Here is a 25523-nt window from a genome sequence, read left to right as displayed (position 1 = left end):
ATCAGCAGTAAGGAAGGAGGAAATAAAGACAGCTTTTTCAGCTCTTTGGGGAGGAGCTCTTGGTTGGCGCGACAGTTTGATTGTGTGTGCTATGCTGCAGAAATTTGGTTTATTTTCAGCGTGTGTAGTTTATAAAGTATTTAACTCAATCATCGGTGTGACAGTTCTAGGTCGTGGTTGTTATCGTTTGGGACCGCGCCGGTTATGGATCGCATGGATTAGTAGCAACATTGTTGCGAAGCTTTGACATACAAACCATCGAACGGTCAGACAGGACACCGATACACCTGATGGTAATCATGGTCAGGATTCTTTCATTGTGGAAGGACTCGATGGACTAATGGAGTTGGATAGCACTGACCCTAATCCCCAGGCTTCCGGCTCACCTATAACATCTCCACCATTACCCTCCCCTCAAACCCTTCCTGTTACCCTGTCCAGAGAGAATGGGAGAGGTGTCTCTGTGATCACTGGACAAATGGAACATCAATGGACACACACCAATCATAGTTTGACAATGCAGGAGAATGCCATTCGCAAACTTAGTGAATGTGTGGAGGCTCATCAAACAGATGTGCAGCGGAGGTTGGATGCTTACCCTCTTACCCTGTCAAATGGAGGAAAACCAACAACAAATTGTTCAGAGACAGAAATATTTACAAGATTCTCTGAAGCAGGATATTCAAGGAAAACTGCACCGGTTCAAAACACAAATGGAAACTAATCATCATCAAGTCATGATCTTTCTTGAGGAGGAACAAAAACAGAGAGCAGAGGTGTCAGCCTCTGTTGTGAAGGGAGTATGTTCTTATCTGAAGGAAGTTATGGAGGACATGAAGAACTCTCTCACAGGGGAACTATGATGTTTGATTGAACAGAGTCAAAAAGGACAGGGGAACTACGATGTTTGATTGAACAGAGTCAAAAAGGACACCGTTAATGAGATGGGGAAAGCACAGAAGGCCACAGACCTTCAAATGGAAGAGCTGCACCAGGAGGTAATGCAGTACTTTCCCTTCTGGACAAATCTTCTGCACCTCCCTTAGGTTTTACCTCTGCCACTGGCTTGGCCAGTAAGGGAATAGGAACAGGTAGCACTACAAAAGCCCCTCTGAAGATACTGTTAAACAACATAACTCCCGCTGCCACTGTCATGTCTCCTCTAGAGCTCTCCCTCCCTATCTTCCCTCTTCCCCACTTTTGGCAGCCCAGAAGATGATGTTGATCCACTGTTTTTCTTATCTAAGTGTAATTATTTTCTTTCTATCCGGCCCCTTACTGACTTGGAGGTTCTTGCCACCCTCCGCAGTGTTCTCTATGGTACAGCAAGAGACTGGTGGGAGATAGCCCGTAAACATGTGTCAACCTGGGAGGAGTTTCAAAAAATATTCCTCTTAGCCTTCCTCTCAGAGGACTATGGGGATGAACTGGCAGAACGTGTTCGTAACAGAGTCCAGGGTGAAGCAGAGCCAATACCTTCTCCTATTGAGTTCTATGTAGGAGATGGAAGGCTGACATTACTGAACAGGAGATGGTCAAACTCCTTCTCAAGGACATGGTTCCCCGCCTTGCTAGTCAACCTTGAGAACGTGTGCAGAACGTGGATGATCTGGTGCGTCTTGGGACTCAGTTTGATAAGGACTGGAAGCACCACCTCCAAACTAAAAACCCTGTTCCCTCATCCCAGTATACCCATAACTCTCCTGGGGCTAAACCATCTCAGATATTTGTACCCAAGATCCAGGACAAAAGTCCAGTTATATGTTGGAGGTGTAAAGTTCAACATCCTCCAGATTCTTGCCCCCTCTATGTCCAGCGTCAGGATTCAGGAAAAGCTCAGAAAGGACAGAAGACTGAAAGTCTAGACAGGCGTGGTGGCTTGCATACAATTGGGTCAGCTTTAATGCCCACCATGAAGCCTTTAGACAGCACAACTAGCGGTCTTATTCCTATTCTGCAACAACTATTGGTTCCTCTGACTGTTAGGAACTGGAGAGGTCATAATCGACACAGGGGCATCTTACACCCTGATGCGAGAGGCCCTGTGGCAGAACATGGCATTACCTCATGAGGAGCTATGAACATGGGAGGAGGGACCATTGTACTTGGCCAATGGAGTACCTACCACCCCCATGGGCTGGATTGGTATAATAATAAAACTGCATGGTGAGACTATTAACCTTCCTGTGGCTATTCTTGCAGATTCAAGCCTTGCATTTGCTGTAGTCCTTGGCCTAGATTTCCTGTTCTTCAATGGACTGACCATCTCTATGTCCAAACCCTCCTATCGGCTGCACTCTGACTATTCCCATTTCAACCTGGTAATGCACTGATTTCAGGCTGGAGCCTGCTACATTATGCAGAGTCCGGACAAGGTCAAGTCAGAGACAGAGAAAATATAAAGAGACAAAGACAAAAACATGTTCCACCAGTGAAGTCCGAGAACCCAACTATCACCCTGATTACCGCCGTACCCCCCCCTTCTATCCGAGAGCAAAAGCAAACCTAAAGCTGATTTCTACATCAAACAAGCGGTGGAACAGGCATGTCTGTCGGATGATGAAAGGTGTTAGCTCTCCTAGATGTTGGACATGAACAGTGAGGTCTGTACTCGTACACTCGGCCGTACAACCATATTCAAACACAAAATCTATACCCGGCATGAGGTCCCCATTAAGAAGCGTCCCTACAGGCTGTCCCCTACCAAACTGGCAATTCTCAATGAACAGCTCAAAAGCATGTTGGAGAATAGAATTGTGGAACCTTCTTTTTCCGGATGGGCTTCTCCGGTTGTCCTGATTCCTAAGAAAGATGGTGGATATCGATTCTGTGTGGACTACAGGAAGCCGAATGCCATAACAGAAAGCCTACCCTCTACCAAACATAAATGACATACTGGAATCTCTGGCAGGAGCATCCATCTTTAGTAATCTGGATCTGAACAGTGGCTATTGGCAGGTGTCAATGGATCCCGCTAGTCAGGACAAGACTGCCTTTGTCACCCCTGCTGGTTTGTACTCCTTCAAAGTCATGCCTTTTGGTTTGAAGAATGCTCCAGCAACCTTCCAAAGGTTGATGGAGACTGTCCTGGGAGATCTGAGGGGTAGAAATTGTCTTGTGTTTCTGGATGACATCATAATCTACTCCTCCTCTGTCGCGGATCATACAGTCCGTCTTCGACAGACTAAAGGCTGCAGGTTTGACCTTGAACTTGAAGAAGTGTCGTTTCTGTCTGCCGGAACTCAAATTCCTTGGTCATGTGGTTAATGCTGAAGGTATTAAGTTGCAGCCGTGCAGGAAGACCACAGCTAAGATCTCTCTTGTTCTCTTTCTCTCCCCGCTATTGTTCCAGTGCTTTACCCTGCAACCAGACATTCTATTTTTGAAATGCAATTCCCATTGAAGTTCATTAGAGCTGGACTATTATTGCCCTGCCAGAAGTATTTGGGTGGACATTTTAATTAAAAGTGAGGTTGCTTGTAAGATGTGTATTGTTATTTGAACTATATATTGAGGTGGGGTGTACTAATGACATGTGGCCGAGAAGATTGTGGACATTTTTAAGGCCTTTGTGTCTATGAAGGGGGAGACACTCTATACAACTGTTATAGACCTATAACCATCCTGCCCTACCTTTTCTAAGGTCTTCGAAAGCCAATTTAACAAACAGATTACCGACCATTTCAAATCCCACCGTACCTTCTCCACTATGCAGTCTGGTTTCCGAGCTGGTCATGGGTGCACCTCAGCCACGCTCAAGGTCCTAAACGATACCATAACCGCCATCAATAAAAGACAGTACTGTGCAGCCGCTTTCATCGACCTGGCCAAGGCATTAGACTCTGTCAATCACCGCATTCTTATCGGCAGACTTAATAGCCTTGTTTTCTCAAATGACTGCCTCGTCTGGTTCACCAACTACTTCTCAGATAGAGTTCAGTGTGTCAAATCAGAGGGCCTGTTGTCCGTACCTCTGGCAGTCTCTATGGGGTGCCACAAGGTTCAATTCTTGGGCCGACTCTTTTCTCTGTATATATCAATGATGTCGCTCTTGCTGCTGGTGATTCTCTGATCCACCTCTACGCAGAGGTGTATACATCTTGCCCTTCATCTGGCCCTTCTTTGGACACTGTGTTAACAAACCTCTAAACAAGCTTCAATGCCATACAACACTCCTTCCGTGGCCTCCAACTGGTTTTAAATGCTAGTAAAACTAAATGCATGCTCTTCAACCTATTGTTACCCGCCCACCCGACTAGCATCACTACTCTGGACGGTTCTGACTTAGAATATGTGGAGAACTACAACTACCTAGGTGTCTGGTTAGACTGTGAACTTTCCTTCCAGACTCACATTAAGCATCTCCAATCCTAAATTAAATCTAGAATCGGCTTCCTATTTTGCAACAAAGTCTCCTTCCCTCATGCTGCTAAACATACCCTCATAAAACTGACTATCCTACCGATCCTTGACTTCGGCGATGTCATTTACAAAATAGCCTCCAACACTCTACTCTGCAAACTGGATGTAGTCTATCACAGTGCCATCTATTTTGTCATCAAAGCCCCATATACTATCCACCATTACGACAGTGGTATGCTCTAGTTGGCTGGCCCTCACAACATATTCATCGCCAAACCCACTGGCTCCAGTTCATCTATAAGTCTTTGCTAGGTAAATCCCCGCCTTATCTCAGCGCACTGGTCACCATAGCGCTCCAGCAGATATATTTCACTGGTCATCTCCAAAGCCAACACTTCCTTTGGCCGCCTTTCCTTCCAGTTCTCTGCTGCCAATGACTGGAATGAATTGCAAAAATCACTGAAGTTAGAGTCTTATATCTCCCTCTCTAACTTTCAGCATCAGCTGTCAGAGCAGCTTACCGATCACTGTACCTGTACACAGCCAATCTGTAAATAGCACACCCAACTACCTCATCCCCATATTGTTATTTATCCTCTTGCTCTTTTGCACCTCAGTATCTCTACTTGCACATCATCATCTGCACATCTATCACTCCAGTGTTAAAACTAAATTGTAATTATTTCGCCTCTATGGCCTATTTATTTCCTTACCTCCCTACTCTTATACATTTGCACACACTGTACATAGAATTATCTATTGTGTTATTGACTCAACATTTTTTGGGGTAATCGTGTTGTTGTTTTTGTCGCACTGTTTTGCTTTATCTTGGCCAGGTCGCAGTTGTAAATGAGAATTTGTTCTCAACTGGCCCACCTGGTTAAATAAAGGTGAAATAAATAAATAAATAAAAACTCCATATTAATGCCCTTGATTGGTAATGAGATGTTTGATGAACATGTGTCCACAACTTTTGGTCATGTAGTGTATGTTATACCCACCTAAGTTTTGCCTGCTTGAACGGCTATAGCTCAGATACACATGAAAACATGAAATTACCCAGGGAATAGGTAGAACATCGCTCAGAGATGCACAAAAACAATGGAACATTCAAAATGGGTGAACCTTTACTTGAAGTACTATGGAAGAAGTTAGTACAATGCTGCCACAATGCTGCCACCTACTGCAGAAGAACACAAACAAATCAAATGTTATTGGTCACATACACATGTTTAGCAGATGTTATTGCGGGTGTAGCGAAATGCTTGTGTTTCTAGCTACAACAGTGCAGTAATATCTAACAATTCACAACAATACACACAATACACACAAACCTAAAAGTAAAAGAATGGAATTAAGGAATATATAAATATTAGGATGAGTGGCATAAACTAAAATACAGTAGAATAGAATACAGTATATACATATGAGATGAGTAAAGCAAAAATATGTAAACATTATTAAAGTGACTAGTGTTCCATTAAAGTGGCCAGTGATTTCAAGTCAATGTATATAGGGCAGCAGTCTCTAAGGTGCAGGGTTACGTAACTGAGTGGAAGCCACCTATTGATGGCTATTTAACATGGCCTTGAGATAGAAGCTGTTTTTCAGTCTCTCGGTTCCAGCTTTGATGCACCTGTACTGACCTCGCCTTCTGGATGATAGCGGGGTAAACAGGCAGTGGCTCGGGTGGTTGATGATATTTTTTACCTTCCTGTGACATCGGGTGCTGTAGGTGTCCTGGGGGGCAGGTAGTTGGGCAGACCGCATCACCCTCTGGAGAGCATGCAGTTGGCGTACCAGGCGGTGGGTGATACAGCCCAACAGGATGCTCTCAATTATACATCTGTAAAAGTTTATCAGGGTTTAAGGACCATTTCAGATCTTAAGTGATGCGTATGCCGAGAAACTTGAAGATTTCCACCTGCTCCACTGCGGTCCCATCGATGTGGATAGGGGCGTGCTCCCTCTGCTGTTTCCTGAAGTCCACGATCAGCTCCTTTGATTTGTCGACATTGGGGGAGAGGTTACTTTCCTGACACCACACTCCCAGGGCCCTCAGGCTACACTCTAGGCAGTCTCTTCTGCTGATGTGTGTGGGTCTGGTAGTGGTACTCTCTCTATTCTACTCTTTTCCTTTCGGCATGGTTAATACCTGCCTGGCGCCCGAACAAAATCTTTATCTTTATCCCTCTCAAATAAATACCGCCACAATCCTTATCAGGTTATTTTGTTGAGTCTAGTCAACCTATCTCTGCAGCAGTAGCATTATAAATTAGTAGAACCAAACCAAGAACCAATCTGCGTTTATAAACGTTATGTTGAATAAATATTGTAGCGACCCTTCTGGGGTAGGGTGGGCAAACCACGGGCCAGAGTAGGTCACTCCAACTAAGGCCAACTTTGAGTGGTTAATATCCCCGAATTAGTGTGGATATAACTAGTGGGGAGAGCCCCATTTGGCTCTCTCGTGATTATCTCTCTGGGGGGATACTTCCCTCTGGACTGTGAGTTACGGTATGGCTAGTTAGGTTGTTTTGTGCAGCTCCCCATTACCTTGTGCAGTGTAACATTAAAATGGCTGTTGTTGGCATTAACTATGATTCTCTCTCCATTCATTTGTTCTTTAAGCTAGTAATGTTATAAGATCGGGAACCCCGTTAACGCCACAATATATTCTTTCAGTATTAAAAACGAAAATTATGTATTTTTAAGAAGGTAATCTCATGGTCAAAAAAGTGAGACATAATAGCCAACTTTAAGTTTATTTCAACCTCTGTCTGCCAAGTGGTCTTGACCTTTATGACACTTTGTAATGCTGGTTCAAGATCCACTCCTGTTCATCAATAGTCCAATAAAAGATAATTCAGTGTAATGTGACAAAGTAACAGTTAATATAGTATTTTTTGGAAAGAGGAAAACAAATTAACAAAACAGATGTGCCTCCAAATGAGTATGATGAAAACTATATTTTAACTGTACGATCCTTACAAAAAAGTATGAATTACCTCACCAGAGCAGCACAGCAACAGTGTCAGCTGGAAATATTTACTCTTGAGACCTGGTGGCGGCCTGGCGTCAGCCAGGGCAGAGTACATGCCAGAGGAATTTAATATCAGGAGGAAGCAGCAGCAGGTCGCTCAGCGGCTGGCACTCTGCCCAGGAACAACTGGAGGCCTTTGTGTTAAATAGAAAATAAAGAAGAGCCCAAGCCTGTTTGTATCTCTTTACTCCCGAAAATGTTTATAACATTAAAGCCTGTCTATATATAAGGTCACTGCCTACATTTTTGATGTATTAAATAGTTATCTTGGATTACATGAAAGGCTGTATTTGTTCAAAATATTTTTTTAACTTCTGTGTGTGTACCAACCAACCGATCTATTTCGTAATACCTTGAAATATGACATTCACATTTTAGGCAGAAAGGGCCTACATGAGAGTGACTTCCGGACAAGCTAAACACCTTCTTCACCTACTTTGAGGATAACACAGAGACACCAACGCAGCCTGCTACCAAGGACTGTGGACTCTCCTTCTCTGTGGCCGATGTGAGTAAGACATTTAAGCGTGTTAACCGTTGCAAGGCTGCCAGCCCAGACGGCATCCCTAGCCACATACTCAAAGCATGTGCTGACCAGCTGGCTGAAGTGTTTACAGACATTCAATCTCACCCTATCCCAGTCTGCTGTCCCCACTTGCTTCAAGATGTCCACCATTGTTCCTGTACCCAAGAAACAAATGTAACTGAACTAAATGACTAGCGCCCCCTAGCACTCACTTCTGTCATCATGAAATGCTTTGAGAGGCTAGGATCATATCACCTTATATCACCTTACCTTACCTGACACCTTAGACTCACTTCAATTTGCTTACCGCCCCAATAGATCCACAGACAATGCAATCACCATCGCACTACACACTGCCCTATCCCAGCTGGACAAGAGGAAAACCTATGTAAGAATGCTGTTCATTGACTATAGCTCAGCATTCAACACCATAGTACCATCCAACTCATCAATAAGCTCGGGGCCCTGGGTCTGAACCCTGCCCTCTGCAACTGGATCCTGGACTTCTTGAAGGGCCTCCTCCAGGTGGTGAAGGTAGGAAACAACACCCCAACTTCGCTGATCCTCAACACAGGGACCCCACAAGGGTGCGTGCTCAGCCCCTTTCTGTACTCCCTATTCACCCATGACAGTATTAGACCTGCTTACCAAAAATGAGGTGACAGCCTACAGGGAGGAGGTGAGGCCCTGGGAGTGTGGTGTCAGGAGAATAACCTCTCACTCAATGTCGACAAAACAAAGGAGCTGATCGTGGACTTCAGGAAACAGCAGAGGGAGCACGCCCCTATCCACATCGATGGGACCGCAGTGGAGCAGGTGGAAATCTTAAAGTTTCTCGGCGTACACATCACTGACGATCTGAAATCAACACCATCACTGACGATCTGAAATGGTCCACCCACACAGACAGTGTGGTGAAGAAGGTGCAACAGCGCCTCTTCAATATCAGGAGGCTCAAGAAATTTGGCTTGGCACCTTAAACCCTGACAAACTTTTACAGATGCATAATTGAGAGCATCCTGTTGGGCTGTATCACCGCCTGGTACGCCAACTGCATGCCCTCCAGAGGGTGATGCGGTCTGCCCAACTACCTTCCCCCCAGGACACCTACAGCACCCGATGTCACAGGAAGGTAAAAAATATAATCAAGGACAACAACCACCCGAGCCACTGCCTGTTCACCGCAATATCATCCAGAAGGTGAGGTCAGTACAGGTGCATCAAAGCTGGAACCGAGAGACTGAAAAACAGCTTCTATCTCAAGGCCATGTTAAATAGCCATCAATAGGTGGCTTCCACTCAGTTACGTAACCCTGCACCTTAGAGGCTGCTGCCCTATATACATAGACTTGAAATCACTGGCCACTTTAATGGAACACTAGTCACTTTAATAATGTTTACAAATTTTTGCTTTACTCATCTCATATGTATATACTGTATTCTATTCTACTGTATTTTAGTTTATGCCACTCATCCTAATATTTATATATTCCTTAATTCCATTCTTTTACTTTTAGGTTTGTGTGTATTGTGTGTATTGTTGTGAATTGTTAGATATTACTGCACTGTTGTAGCTAGAAACACAAGCATTTCGCTACACCCGCAATAACATCTGCTAAACATGTGTATGTGACCAATAACATTTGATTTGTTTGTGTTCTTCTGCAGTAGGTGGCAGCATTGTACTAACTTCTTCCATAGTACTTCAAGTAAAGGTTCACCCATTTTGAATGTTCCATTGTTTTTGTGCATCTCTGAGCGATGTTCTACCTATTCCCTGGGTAATTTCATGTTTTCATGTGTATCTGAGCTATTGCAAAAATTACACTACATGACCAAAGGTTGTGGATACATGTTCATCGAACATCTCATTACCAATCATGGGCATTAATATGGAGTTTTTATTTAATTTATTTATTTCACCTTTATTTAACCAGGTGGGCCAGTTGAGAACAAATTCTCATTTACAACTGCGACCTGGCCAAGATAAAGCAAAGCAGTGCGGCAAAAACAACAACACAGTTACACATAAACAAACATACAATCAACACAATAGAAAATTCTATGTACAGTGTGTGCAAATGTAGAAGAGTAGGGAGGTAAGGCAATAAATAGGCCATAGAGGCGAAATAATTACAATTGAGTTTTAACACTGGAGTGATAGATGTGCAGATGATGATGTGCAAGTAGAGATACTGAGGTGCAAAAGAGCAAGAGGATAAATAACAATATGGGGATGAGGTAGTTGGGTGTGCTATTTACAGATTGGCTGTGTACAGGTACAGTGATCGGTAAGCTGCTATGACAGCTGATGCTTAAAGTTAGAGAGGGAGATATAAGACTCTAACTTCAGTGATTTTTGCAATTCATTCCAGTCATTGGCAGCAGAGAACTGGAAGGAAAGGCGGCCAAAGGAAGTGTTGGCTTTGGAGATGACCAGTGAAATATATCTGCTGGAGCGTGTGCTACAGGTGGCCGTTGCTATGGTAACCAGTGCACTGAGATAAGGCGGGATTTACCTAGCAAAGACTTATAGATGACTTGGAGCCAGTGGGTTTGGCGACAAATATGTAGTGAGGGCCAGCCAACTAGAGCATACCACTGTTGTAGTGGTGGATAGTATATGGGGCTTTGGTGACAAAATGAAAGGCACTGTGATAGACTACATCCAGTTTGCAGAGTAGAGTGTTGGAGGCTATTTTGTAAATGACATCGCCGAAGTCAAGGATCGGTAGGATAGTCAGTTTTACGAGGGTATGTTTGGCAGCATGAGGGAAGGAGGCTTTGTTGTGAAATAGGAAGCCGATTCTAGATTTAATTTAGGATTGGAGATGCTTAATGTGAGTCTGGAAGGAGAGTTCACAGTCTAACCAGACACCTAGGTATTTGTAGTTGTCCACACATTCTAAGTCAGAAGCGTCCAGAGTAGTGATGCTAGTCGGGTGGGCGGGTGCGGGCAACAATAGGTTGAAGAGCATGCATTTAGTTTTACTAGCATTTAAAACCAGTTGGAGGCCACGGAAGGAGTGTTGTATGGCATTGAAGCTTGTTTAGAGGTTTGTTAACACAGTGTCCAAAGAAGGGCCAGATGTATACAGAATGGTGTCGTCTGTGTAGAGGTGGATCAGAGAATCACCAGCAGCAAGAGCGACATCATTGATATTTACAGAGAAAAGAGTCGGCCCAAGAATTGAACCCTGTGGCACCCCATAGAGACTGCCAGAGGTACGGACAACAGGCCCTCTGATTTGACACACTGAACTCTATCTGAGAAGTAGTTGGTGAACCAGACGAGGCAGTCATTTGAGAAACCAAGGCTATTAAGTCTGCCGATAAGGATGCGGTGATTGACAGAGTCTAATGCCTTGGCCAGGTCGATGAAAACGGCTGCACAGTACTGTCTTTTATTGATGGCGGTTATGGTATCGTTTAGGATCTTGAGCGTGGCTGAGGTGCACCCATGACCAGCTCGGAAACCAGACTGCATAGTGAAGAAGGTACGGTGGGATTCGAAATGGTCGGTGATCTGTTTGTTAAATTGGCTTTCGAAGACCTTTGAAAAGGTAGGGCAGGATGGTTATAGGTCTATAATAGTCGTGTAAAGTGTCTCCCCCTTCGAAGAGGGGGATGACCGTGGCAGCTTTCCAATCTTTGGGGATATCAGACGATACGAAAGAGACATTGAACAGGCTGGTAATAGGGGTTGAAACAATTTTAGCTGATAATTTAAGAAAGAGAGGGTCCAGATTGTCTAGCCCGGCTGATTTGTATGGATCCAGACTTTGCAGTTCTTTCAAAACATCAGCTGTCTGGATTTTGGTGTAGAAGCTGGAGGGGTTTGGGGAAGTTGCTGTAGGGGGTGCTGGCCGAGTTAGGGGTAGCCAGGTGGAAAGCATGGCCAGCCGTAGAAAAATGAAATGATCGATTATCGTAGATTTATCGGTGGTGAAAGTGTTTCAGTGCAATGGGCAGCTGGGAGGAGGTGCTCTTATTCTCCATGGACTTTATAGTGTCCCAAAACTTTTTGTAATTAGTGCTACAGGATGCAAATTTCTGTTTGAAAAAGATAGTCTTAGCTTTCCTAACTGACTGGGTATATTGGTTCCTGACTTCCCTGAAAAGTTGCATATCGCGGGGACTATTCGATGCTAATGCAGAAAGCCACAGGATGTTTTTGTGCTGGTCAAGGGCAGTCAAGTCTGGAGTAAACCAAGGGCTATATCTGTTGTTAGTTCTACATTTTCTGAATGGGGCATGCTTATTAAATATGGCGAGGAAAGCACTTTTAAAGAGCAACCAGGCATCCTCTACTGACGGGATGAGGTCAATATCCTTCCAGGATATCCGGGCCAAGTCGATTAGAAAGGCCTGCTTGCTGAAGTGTTTTAGGGAGCGTTTGACAGTGATGGGGGGTGGTCGTTTGACCGCGGACCCATCACGCACACAGGCAATGAGGCAGTGATCGCTGAGATCCAGGTTGAAGACAACAGAGGTGTTTTTAGAGGGCAAGTTGGTCAGGATGATATCTAAGAGGGTGCCCATGGTTACATATTTAGGGTTGTACCTGGTAGGTTCCTTAATAATTTGTGTTAGATTGAGGGCATCTAGCTTAGATTGTAGGACGGCCGGGGTGTTAACAATATCCCAGTTTAGGTCACCTAACAGTACGAACTCTGAAGATAGATGTGGGGCAATTAATTCACATATGGTGTCCAGGGCACAGCTGGGGGCTAAAGAGGGTCTATAACAAGCAGCAACTGTGAGAGACTTGTTTCTGGAAAGGTGGATTTAAAAAAAGTGGACGCTTGAATCGTTTAGGCACAGACCTGGATAGTATGACAAAACTCTGCAGGCTATCTCTACAGTAGATTGCAACTTCGCCTCCTTTGGCAGTTATATCTTGTGGGAAGATGTTATAGTTAGGGATGGAAATTTCAGGATTTTTGGTGGCCTTCCTAAGCCATGATCCAGACACGGCTAGGACATCAGGGTTTGTGGAGTGTGCTAAAGCAGTGAATAAAACAAACTTAGGGAGGAGGCTTCTAATGTTAACATGCATGAAACCAAGGCTTGTACGGTTACAGAAGTCAACAAATGAGAGTGCCTGGGGAACGGCAGTGGTGCTGGGGGCTGCAGGGCCTGGGTTAACCTCTACACCACCAGAGGAACAGAGGAGGAGTAGGATAAGGATACGGCTAAAGGCTATAAGAACTGATCGTCTAGTGCATTAGATTCAAGGCATAATGGACATACAATGGTATGGTAGGATGTGAGTACAGTGGAGGTAAACCTAGGTATTGAGTGATGATGAGAGAGGTTTTGTCTCTAGAGGCACCAGTCAAGCCAGGTGAGGTCACCGCATGTGTGGGTGGTGGAACAAAAGGGCTATCTAAGGCATATTGGGCAGGGCTAGGGGCACTACAGTGAAATAAGACAATAATCACTAACCAAAACAGCAATAGACAAGGCATATTGACATTAGGGAGAGGCATGTGTAGCCGAGTGATCATAGGATCTAATGAGTAGCACTAGATGAATCAGGGAGACAATACTGTAGTTGCTGCTATGCTAGGCGAGCTAGAGACACAGCGATTCAGACAGCTAGTGGGCCGGTGATAGCAGATGGGCATCCGGCGACATCCCAACGGAAGAGCCTATTGAGACCACCTTGGCCGGTTACATCGGCAGACCAGTCGTGATGGATTGGTAGTAAAGGGTCCAGGCCAATTGGCAAAAGAGGTATTGTAGCCCAAGAATTGGCTGGTTGACCTCTTTTGCTAGCCGGGAGATGGGCCTAGCACGAGGCTAGCTCCAGGCTAACTGGTGCTTGCTTCGGGACAGAGACGTTAGCCAGGAGTAGCCACTCGGATAGCAGCTAGCTAGCTGCGATGATCCGGTGTAAAGGTAAAGGACGGGACAAGACAAAGAAACACGTCTGACTGCTACGCAATCTTGGAAGACCCATGAGTTGGTCTCTCCTTTGCTGCTATAACAGTCTCCACTCTTCTAGGAAGGCTTTCCACTAGATGTTGGAACATTGCTGCAGGGACTTGATTCCATTCAGCCACAAGAGCATTAGTGAAGTTGTGTACTGATGTTGGGTGATTAGGCCTGGCTTGCAGTCGACGTTCCAATTCATCCCAAAGGTGTTCGATGGGGTTGAGGTTAGGGCTCTGTGCAGGCCTGTCAAGTTCTTCCACACCGATCTCGACAAACCATTTTTGTATGAACCTCGCTTTGTGCACGGGGTCATTGTAATGCTGAAACATGAAAGGGCCTTCCCCAAACTGTTGCCACAAAGTTGGAAGCACTGAATCGTCTAGAATATGCTGTAGCGCTGAGATTTCCCTTCACTGGAACTAAAGGACCCAGCCCGACCCATGAAAAACAGCCCCAGACCATTATTCCTCCTCCACCAAACATTACAGTTGGTACTATGCATTTGGGGAGGTAGCGGTCTCCTGGCATCTGCCAAACCCAGATTTGTCAGTCAGACTGCCAGATGGTAAAGCATGATTCATCACTCCAGAGAATGCATTTCCACTGCTCCAGAGTCCAATGGCGGCAAGCTTGGCACCACTCCAGCCGACACTTGGCATTGCGCATGGTGATCCCGACAAAGCTCCCGACGTTGCTTTCAGAGGTAGTTTGGACCTTGGTAGTAAGTGTTGTAACCGAGGACAGGTGATTTTTACGCACTACAAGCTTCAGCACTCAGTGGTCCCGTTCTGTGAGCTTGTGTGGCCTACCACTTTGCGGTTGAGCCGTTGTTGCTCCTAGATGTTTCCACTTCACAATAACAGCACTTACAGTTGACCGGGACAGCTCTAGCAGGGCAGAAATTTGAGGAACTTACTTGTTAGAAAGAAAAGCAATGCAGGGCTCTGTCCTCGATTTTATACACCTGTCAGCAACGGGTGTGGCTGAAATAGTTAAATCCACTAATTTGAAGGGGTGTCCACATACTTTTGTATATATAGTGTTAAAATGGAGGCTGCTGAGGGGAGGACAGCTCATAAAAATGTCTGGAACGGAGCGAATGGAATGTCATCAAACCATGTGTTTGATAGTTTATGATTGCGATAAAGCCGCTCTCACTACACTTGAAGTTAATAAGAATACGACTTTCAGATCGCGAAAACGTATATCATAGATAGTCAATACTGGCCGTTGTCTTCTCTCGAATGCGATATTCCTATCACGAAAAATGTGTAATTTAACTGAGGGTCTAACACATTTCTCCTCTCTGTGTGCCTCATCAGTCCAGGGTGCATTGCATTACCTTTGCGAATGTTAGACTACATTCGGCGAGGAACATATATCTGCAGGTTGAACATGGTGAGATTGTAGTCCCCTAAATTGATAGTGCAGTTTGTTTAGGCGATTTTAGAGATAACTAGCTACTTCACATGCTGATATTGACTTTGGTATCTCTTTTGTAGCTACGTTTGCGAGCTAGCTTGCCAGCCCATAGAGAGAGCATTGCATTGTGGGTTTTGTAGTCGATTTAGCTAACAACAGATTTCCACGATTTTTTGCTACCAAACTTATTATAACGACCAAATGAAAAATGTGTTCACAAAAAATATTGTTATAACATGTTATTGTTATAAAGTGTTATGTAACACTGTAAATTATAGGAATGAGTGGTTTTGGGTGGATTTTTCCTGGACTGTCCCCCGTTGTCTGCCCTGTTCCAAAATCTTTCTTTGCTATCTAGACACATCAAAAAAGTCTATGTTACACTGTTAGCGGTTACCATGTGCCCCATAGTGCACTTAGCTACAAGTTTTGCTTGCTAAATGAAGACCAAAAATAATATGATGGGTATGCTCCCCAGCTCTAGAAGGCCTATAGCCTAGACCTAAGTTGTAAGGCATACAGATTGTGATATAATAAAAAAAGTTGTTAATAAACTGAATTTATGACGATAATTATTGAAATGCAATTATAATTGTCCTTCTGTTGGCATGTCCATAAAAGTCACCAAGTAGCCATGCGCGTAATCAGTGGTTTAATATGTTATTACGCACGGCGAGAGATATTTTGGGCGGTCTCTCGCTGTCGGCGGCGTGGCGACTTATCTCACCGACAAGGGCTTCTATGTAAAACTGAGGCAAAACTAAAACAGATGAAACTCAGAGCACATTCACAAAAAAATGCTGCCAATTTTGATGGCTCCAGAAGACGCGGAATCCACGGGAGAAACACGCGCCTGCACATGCGGTCTATTCTTTATTTGAGTTATTTAAAGTAAGCCTGTCGATGCTTGTAATCAGAGTGCTACATTGCATAGTGATTTGTCTGGCTATATTTTATTGATTAAGTTACAATATAATATTATAATACTTTTGCGCGATATTAATTAAGGCAGTGCTGTCGGTTTTCAATAGTGCCTTTTTTTGTGTAGAAATGAGGAATCCACATCTACTCAGCGATGGCTGGAAGACAATCAATGCAAAGGATTCAACTGGGAATAAAAAGTTTAAACGGAAAGGTCGGGACCCCAAACGTGTCACCAGTGATGAAGTCAACCATTTCCAATATGATTCAATAATGGACGACGAATCTATGGGGGAACTGATGGAAGAGACATGTAAAAACATTGTCCAAAAAAGACTACAGGACCCTGGTTCAGTTCTATCTGTGGAGAAATCCATTATTTCATCAGGAAACCCGAATACTGCTCTTGACATGAGGATAAATGCTTTACCATCAACAGTTACTGGGAAGCTCCCATCATCACAGTCACAGCCTTTATCCGAGTCAACACCGACAAGCAGAGACTCTTTTCTCAGCACATTCCCGCATGTTACAAGTTATGGCCATCAACAGACATTTGGGACTGATCACACATTACAGTCCCGGATCGTCCTGTGCCAGCGCTCCGAGAAGTCCCTCTCCTCAGCCTCTCAGACAGCCTACATCAATCGCAGCGACCCGGTTGAATCGCCAAAGAAACGGCTAGGAGAAACGTCTGGCGTCGTCACTGAGATCAAAGCCGTTCAGCAGACACGGAGGCTACTGGCGAATGCCAGAGAGAGGACCCGGGTGCATACCATCAGTGCAGCCTTTGAGGCGCTGAGAAAGCAGGTATTAACACTGAATTCCCTAAACAAACAATCCGTACAATGACTTCTCTTGTTCAAAATGTGATGTTCATGCTGAACTCAGAGTAACTTTTTGCACTTAAATGCCCATTTCAGTATGCCACTGTATGGAGATATGGAAATTATGAAAATAACTGTGAATGTCATCATAATATATCATACTTAAGTATGAATGTAGGCTAATATATCCCACTTGAGTATAAATTGTATGGCCCCTTCTATAGATAGTTTATTAAATTCATTTTAGTGTCAACAATTTACAATTTGGTATTATTGACATTATGTTCAAAATATGTGCTCAGTTTGCTACATTAAAGATATGAGAAAGAACAGTCTGTAAGACATGTCAGTCCAAACAGTTGAATTGTCACTCTGATTCTTATTCTGTTCTACATACACAATTATTTGTTTGGCCCCCCCAAAACATGTTCCCCTTCTGCAGGCCTATGTAATAGTCTATTCATGTCATTTATATGCAATCAAAATATCAGTGAAAATCATATCCACATGACACCTCTCACAATGACAGAAAAATATGTCAAATGCATATGAAACAGGGAACAGGCTTCTTAATGACAAAGCTCTTCACACTCCAGGTAGTCCAGTTGGTCTGATACTTGTAGGTGTACTATGAAATATCAAAATCAAATACAACTAACTCTTAGTTGACCAAAAAGAACATGGAATATCTATCCTTTGAAAACAAAATCAGAGAAGTTGTTGTGAACCATTTTTACTGGGTCATGTCATCACCAGCTGTTTTGGCACTTAGAAAGATCACCTGACACCGGCAATTGTATCTAAAGAGCATGCATACCGTAGCTTAACTGAAAACTTCCTCAACTTGGTTCTACCATCCTCTCATATCAGTATGATGGGCCTCCTTAACCTAACCAAATGTTAACCCTATACAGGTGCCCTGCTACTCCTATGGACAGAAGTTGTCAAAGCTGGCTATATTAAGAATCGCCTGTAACTACATCCTGTCGCTAGCTCAGCTGGCAGACCTGGACTACACCCCAGATCACGGCAACATAAGCTTCAGAGAGTGCGTGGAGCAGTGCACCCGCACCCTGCAGGCCGAGGGACGCTCCAAGAAGAGAAAGGTAAATTGGATCTAGGGAAGAGGAGGAGGGAGGGGGATGCAGTATTTAGGCTACTGTCCTACGACGGTCTGGCCTGAGATTTTATCCCGTGCATGTCTTCTTTGGCTGAAGGCCTCATGTTGCAATGACTAGGCGGGGTGAGACATTGACATGGAAATGGACTCCTGCAAGTGAAAAGTATTCAAGCACACGTTTGGAGACCTTGCTGAGGCATTGCAATAAGTTTATTTCAAGTTAAAGGCTATCAAAAGAAGAGCATGGCCTCTGAGGCATCAGTAGTTACAGAGAGGGAATGGAAAGCCAAGTCAAAGCCAACTTCTCCTTCAAATGTGTTTATTGCAAGATAGCATATCAATAACATGAAACATATTTCAGTGGATTCAACTATGCTTATGAACAAGGCTGTTGATAAAGAGCAACCGGTGACCATACAAGGCCAATTAAATAATTGGTCATGGATATTTGACTTTAAAATAAAGCTACATGAATGGAGGTTTTCTTTCTGCTCATTTAACATCCTTCCTCCTACACTGTCATGTCACATACTAACAAATCTATCAGACATTTTAGAAGGACTGGTAAATTGATGACATCATAGCATTGAAAACTTAGCAGAATCGCATTATTGATTTATTTTATTTGACATTTTGCAGGATGAAATCTCTTGACATGCATTCTCATTTTCAAGTGTCCAAATTAAAAAATAACTAACCAAACTAACAGCACTTAGTCACAAGAATAATATGGCAACTACTGTCTAATAATAATAACAATGAAATCATAAGAATTCAAATAAAACAACTTACCTTAACAGTATAAAAAAGTTGTTGTACAACTACTAATAGGCCTACAACTAATAAAAAACTACTCCTACAACTGCTACTACAACTAATAAAATCTACTGCTACACCTACTAATAGAACTAATAAAACTACTGCTACAACAACTAATACAACTACTGCTACAACTAATAAAACTACTGCTACAACTAATAAAACTACTGCTACAACTAATAAAACTACTGCTACAACTACTAATACAACTAATAAACCTACTGCTACAACTACTAATACAACTAATAAACCTACTGCTACAACTACTAAAACTACGAATACAACTAATAAAACTACGAATACAACTAATAAAACTATGAATACAACTACTAATAAAACTACTGCTACAACTACTAATACAACTAATACAACTACAACTGCTACTACAACTAATAAAACTACTGCTACAACTAATAAAACTACTGCTACAACTACTGCTACAACTACTAAAACTATGAATACAACTACTAATACAACTAATAAAACTATGAATACAACTACTAATACAACTACTGCTACAACTGCTACTACAACTAAAAAACTACTGCTACAACTACTAATAGAATTAATAAAATTACTGCTACAACTACTAATACAACTACTAAAACTACAAATACAACTAATAAAACTACTGCTACAACTACTAATACAACTAATAAAACTACTGCTACAACTACTAATACAAGTAATAAAACTACTGCTACACCTACTAATACAACTAATAAAACTACAGCTACAACTACTAATACAACTAATAAAACTACAGCTACAACTAATACAACTAATAAAACTACTGCTACAACTACTAATACAAGTAATAAAATCTCCTGCTTCAACTACTAATACAACTAATAAAACTACAGCTACAACTAATAAAACTACTAATACAACTACCAATACAACTAATACAACTACTGCTACAACTACTAATACAACTAATAAACTACTGCTACAACTACTAATACAAGTAATAAAACCTACTGCTTCAACTACTAATACAACTAATAAAACTACAGCTACAACTAATAAAACTACTAATACAACTACCAATACAACTAATACAACTACTGCTACAACTACTAATACAACTAATAAAACTACAGCTACAACTACAACTAATAAAACTACTAATACGACTACCAATACAACAAATACAACTACTGCTACAACTAATACAACTACTGCTACAACTACTAATACAACTAATACAACTACAACTAATAAAACTACTAATAAAAATATGAATACAACTACTAAAACAACTAATAAAACTACTATTACAACTAATAAAACTACTGCTACAACTCCTATTACAACTAATAAAACTACTGCTACAACTACTAAAACTACTATTACAATGAATAAAACTACTGCTACAACTACTAATACAACTAATAAAACTAAGTACCTATAATATATGCATTCATATTTACAAATATCTTCACATGGTGATGTTTCTATTAGTTAAAACACAAACAGTTTGATTTTAATGCCTTGATTTCTATAGGTCAATTATTCCAATCATTTGGGCATTTGTATCCGAAAGATAACCTGCTGCGTAAGTTCCCCTAACCTGCTAGTCAAAACCAGCAGATCTGCCCTATCTACTAATGCAATACAGCGAAAACTTCCCTTTGACTGATCAGGAAGCTGCAAATAGAAAAACATGGGGCAGTGTGACAGACAGAGGGATGGTATTTCTAACAATAACGACAACAAAAGAGGGAAGAATACACTCCAATTAAGACGGGCATTCCTTTGCCTACTAAGGATCCCATTAAATTAAATCATCATCAACTCGTGTTTGAAAGGGAACTGGGTGTTTTGCCAGTTTTTTGTCCAGAACAGAATAAAAAGTGCCCCTGATGAATAAAAGGGGTGATTGATGCCTTTGTGTTTTATGACACTGGGAGTCATGTAAACTGAGGCTGAACTTCCTCCAGCTCTCTTTTGGATCCACACATCTCCATGGCCTCTCTATAAATCAACAAGGTTTTTAATGCATGGATGAGACCCAAGTATGGAGAACGTTCATTTACACATTAACTTCTTCACACTGATCTAACAATTACTGTCCTTCCAGTTCTTCATCTGTCCCCTGTCAGTCCTCTCCTCCAGTTCCTAATCTGTCCCCTGTCAGTCCTCTCTTCCTCCCAGTTCTTCATCTGTCTTGTCAGTCCTCTCCTCCAGTTCCTAATCTGTCCCCTGTCAGTCCTCTCTTCCTCCCAGTTCTTCATCTGTCTTGTCAGTCCTCTCCTTCCCCAGTTATTCAAACTGTCCCATCAGTCCTCTTCTCCTCCCAGTTCTTCATCTGTCCCCTGTCAGTCCTCTCCTCTGTCACTTAATCTCTCTCATTTATTCTCCAGATTCTTCTGTCACCCTCTCATCCATCCCCCCCCCCCCCTTTCTTCCCATCTTTCATGGTGAAACAACATTATAAATTAATCTAATTGAATCTATAATTGTGTAGTTAAATCAAGGTTAAATAAAACAATCTAATCTACATTTTAAACACACATTTAGTCATATCTGTAATTTAATGTTTTAAATGTCATTTAGCAACTCACCTATTGCCAAAACCCATAACATAACATAGTAACATCACACAATAGGTTGATTACCCTGAACTTAAAAACTGTAAACAAGTTGTTTTTCACTTAAAATAACTACTGTAATCTATACATTTTGTAAATTGCAAATTACATCAAAGTTGATGCAAACATTGAAACACTTTTCTTAAAGACAAAAAAACGTGTCTAATATAACATAATGATGAATTAGGTGTTTGTTCATAGATTACATATCCAACATAATTACATGCATACAACTTTTCCCTGCACTCCCAGTTCTCTGCTCCCTCTAGCTCTCTCTTCCTCACTGGGAGCTAATGTGTTTCCCTAGCATAAAGCACATTCAATAGCTGAGCGGTTGTTTTCCTGGCAGTCCCAGACACCAGATGTTCGTAACGCTAGTTGGGAAGTCCTGCTGGCGCCACTCAGGGCAGAGGGCAGGGTGAAGGCACGCGAGCTGGGGCCCAGAGAACTCACTCGCTACAGGAATTGGCACATTCCCCAGTGCGGTACTGGCACATTCCCCAGTTCTCCCCTGGCCATCTGTTCCAAAAAAACACTTTGAAAAAAAAATACACTGATCATCACTCTCTCAGGATACAGCACTGAGCAGCAGCTGTTACAGAGGCCGGGGAAAGAGAGGGAGGGAGAGAGAGGGAGGGGGAGAGAGGGGTGGGCTCTGTGAAAGAAAGAAATCCCTTTGTCAGAGAGAGCCAGTGAGTCTAAGGGGAAACTTTTGAGGGGATAAAAAACCTTTTTCCCAATGCATACTTATTAAAGACATTTAGAGCGTATTCCTGCGCTTGCTTAAAGCCCTGCACTCTGCTCTGAATTCACTTATTGTCTACTTGTTGGAACTCTTTTCAATAACATTTCAAATCTAGAACTTAATTAATACTTTATATTTCACATTTTATCAACATGTTATTTAAATCACTGTTTTGTGGATATTCACATGTAAACTGGAAGACCTATTTTCAGAAGTATTTGGAAAACAAATGAATGGAAATGGAATCAGAGGGTTTTGAAAGTCAAGTCTTCAACAAACAAACATCAAGTAATAAACAAATGTTACAATTCCCCACCATGTGTTAAAGATGGGGAAGAAGGAGCTGTCTTTTTTGTAGACACATTAAGGAAAATATTTTGGTTGGTTTGCATCCAACGCTAAAGAGAGGGAGAAAGAATGTTGTTGTGTCCCACTCAGTTGTATGCTGCATCTGATCTGACCAAGCAGTTCCTTTACTGGTATGGGTTATATTCTTCTACCCCTTGTATTTACATAGACAACTCTGCACCTATGAAGTCATCGGATTTGCATGCTTTATTTTTACAGTTCTATTTGTACGCATCTCACCACCTCTTGATATGCACCCACAGGAGATTGTGTTTTCAATGCCTGATACATTCTTTTTTGTCTTTTATAGGAGTAAAAAATTCTCACAGCATCGGTGGCGTGAGCCAGGCTTTATAACAAGGCCCTTGAACAAAAGAAATTCTTTACAGCTCTGTTATTGAGGTTATTCAAGGTCACTCCTGGGGGAGACTACAACCAGTCACTTGGACATACAGTATGATGGACCTAATTTCATAGGCCTACTTGATACCTGTTGAGCTAGCAGAAATATCAAGAATCTCCAGTTATGGATATGTTTCTGCCCGTCGTGAGTTGGAATGAATCTCATTCGGTTGATGTTTGAACAGTTAAAAGTGGGAGACAGCATTGATGTTCTTTAAGCAAACAAGAAAACATGTCTGGTGGATGAAATCAGATTGTTCAATCATATGACAATTGGAGGCAGAGACAGCAGTGACTATAACCATTCATAACAGTGATTATAAGTTTTATTCAACTATGAACCCCGATGCCTTTTCAATGACATACAGGTTGTTGTTTTTCTTTATAGTATGATTGGTCATTTCTGCTTGATGGAAGCTAACTAGTGAAAGCGCTAGTAGCATATATTTGATTACAAGATAACTTAAAATTACATATTTACATATATATTTTATTCAGCAACTGTTTTTATGTGTTGAAATATGAATTAAGTTACATGGGTTATTGTCTGCTACCTGAGCTCAGTATTTTTAAAATATCCCAGATTGACACATTTAAAAGTGACCTCCCTTTCAGCTGGCCTTTTCTAATGACAAATCTCTGACTGTTGTGTGCTAATCAATCACTTTTTAACCAAAAATAAAGGAACTGTTATTAATTTATTTGAATGGATATGCATGATCATTAAACACCTCTAACATCTTTAAATCATTATCTCAAGTACTGCCAACCTAAATCTCACACAACAATCACACGCTACACCTTTAAACAGCTTATAGCAGCTGTCAAGCTTCCCTCAAAACAAAGTTGTAATTATGACTAGGATCATGAAAGAAAGTCATTTCATTTTCTATCTGAATCTACCTCGTGTATATGTGTCTAAATCTTGAGGTGTTCATGTGTTGTGTTCTCTTAATCCTAGACTACAATACGTATTTTTGAGGCACGTCATAGAAAGGACTTGTCAAGATCACCACTGTTGGTGGCCTACAAGATAATCAATCAGTATTTTCCAGTACATTTAATAGAATTTGGTGACAGCTCAAAAATGTGTAATGGTAATTTGTATAGTCTATTTGCATAGGATACTGGATCCAAAGGTCAACAGAGAGGATTGAATGATGTTGTTCTGCATTACATTACCTTGTGCCTTTTCAACAAAGTACTTTCTTTACATTAACAAGTTACAAATATTAAAATAACTTACTTTTCTAAAAGGGAACATAAGTCACGATGTAATTGCAAATATATTTAATAGATTAACTGAATTATTCTGTAATAAAGGGCCCATGGGCTGTATTATCAAGAAAATAAGTACTTAACTTTCACTTCTCATACAGAGGATAATTTGAATTAATAGTAGATCTAACAACATTAGAAACAGGAAAACCTGGTTTTCAAGGTATTTACCCGAGCACATTGCTTTCACTGACAATCTGTTTTCTTCTAGCGTTGCTAAGCTTTAGAAGCTGGAAACCGTTCAGGCTTTTACAGTCCTTAAAATTGGGTCTGGAGCCGGAGAGGAAACACCAGTATCCTGTATATACAACTTCTGTCTGTCTGGAAAAAAGAGGCAGAGCAAATGGAAAGCAAGCTGTGGCGGCCAGGAATCAATCTCATCTGAAAACAGTGAAAATATACAAAACCAACACATTGTTGAATGTGTAGATTTAATTTATTAATGTTCCATTTTAAAGATAGTTTAACAATGTGCTCTCTTAAAAAATAAATTACACTGAATATTCCCATCATGATGAAGAGAACATTATGTATGAAATAAAAGGGGACATGTTTGCTAGTTTGGGACCCTAGGGAAAACTTGACCTGAGCGAACATCCTAAACACACACATCAATTCTAATGTTAATCATTATCAACTATAGAACTAATCCTGTGCTGGAACAGGAGCTTGGGATGATGAAAACAAGTTTTTGAAGCCCTCAAAAAAATAAAGGGAACACTTAAACAACACAATGTAACTCCAAGTCAATCACTCTTCTGTGAAATCAAACTGTCCACTTAGGAAGCAACACTGATTGACAATAAATTTCACATGCTGTTGTGCAAATGGAATAGAAAACAGGTGGAAATTATAGGCAATTAGCAAGACAGTGGTTCTGCAGGTGGTGACCAGAGACCACTTCTCAGTTCCTATGCTTCCTGGCTGATGTTTTGGTCACTTTTCAATGCATCAGGAGACGTGGAGGGCAACAACCCAGCAGCAGGACCGCTACCTCCACCTTTGTGCAATGAGGAGCAGGAGGAGCACTGCCAGAACCCTGCAAAATGACCTCCAGCAGGCCACAAATGTGCATGTGTCTGCTCAAACAAGACTCCATGAGGGTGGTATGAGGGGGGTTGGGCTTACAGCCCAACACCATGCAGGACGTTTGGCATTTGCCAGAGAACACCAAGA

General features: G+C 41.9%; 1 protein-coding gene across 3 annotated transcripts; it reads left to right on the top strand.

Moving 5' to 3' along the window:
- Positions 1–15589: 15589 nt before the first annotated feature.
- Positions 15590–23770, top strand: atoh8 (atonal bHLH transcription factor 8). Of its 3 annotated transcripts, XM_021583538.3 has the most exons (4): positions 15940–16184; positions 16342–17024; positions 17956–18147; positions 22978–23770. In XM_021583538.3, exons 2-4 carry the CDS (start codon positions 16344–16346, stop codon positions 22981–22983), a joined length of 879 nt encoding a protein of 292 aa, XP_021439213.1. In that variant the 5' UTR covers positions 15940–16184; positions 16342–16343; the 3' UTR covers positions 22984–23770. The 3 variants fall into 3 exon arrangements, with proteins under 3 accessions (XP_021439212.1, XP_090076483.1, XP_021439213.1); XM_021583537.3 differs by having other exon boundaries at positions 15590–17024; XM_090220357.1 differs by lacking the exon at positions 22978–23770 and adding an exon at positions 21924–22206 and having other exon boundaries at positions 15590–17024.
- Positions 23771–25523: the final 1753 nt, after the last annotated feature.

The sequence above is a fragment of the Oncorhynchus mykiss genome, chromosome 25, assembly GCF_057628025.1.
Source record: "Oncorhynchus mykiss isolate SJ-2025 chromosome 25, ASM5762802v1, whole genome shotgun sequence".
Lineage (NCBI taxonomy): Eukaryota > Metazoa > Chordata > Actinopteri > Salmoniformes > Salmonidae > Oncorhynchus > Oncorhynchus mykiss.
The sequence above is the reverse complement of the archived record's forward strand: the minus strand, read 5'-3'. Positions and strand labels throughout refer to the sequence as shown.

Coding starts and splice junctions, on each gene's coding strand:
- atoh8 (XM_090220357.1), top strand. CDS start 16,344: ATGAGGAATCCACATCTACTCAGCGATGGCTGGAAGACAATCAATGCA. Junction 17,025..17,955: donor TTGAGGCGCTGAGAAAGCAG/GTATTAACACTG, acceptor AACCCTATACAG/GTGCCCTGCTACTCCTATGG. Junction 18,148..21,923: donor GACGCTCCAAGAAGAGAAAG/GTAAATTGGATC, acceptor TTTTCCTGGCAG/TCCCAGACACCAGATGTTCG.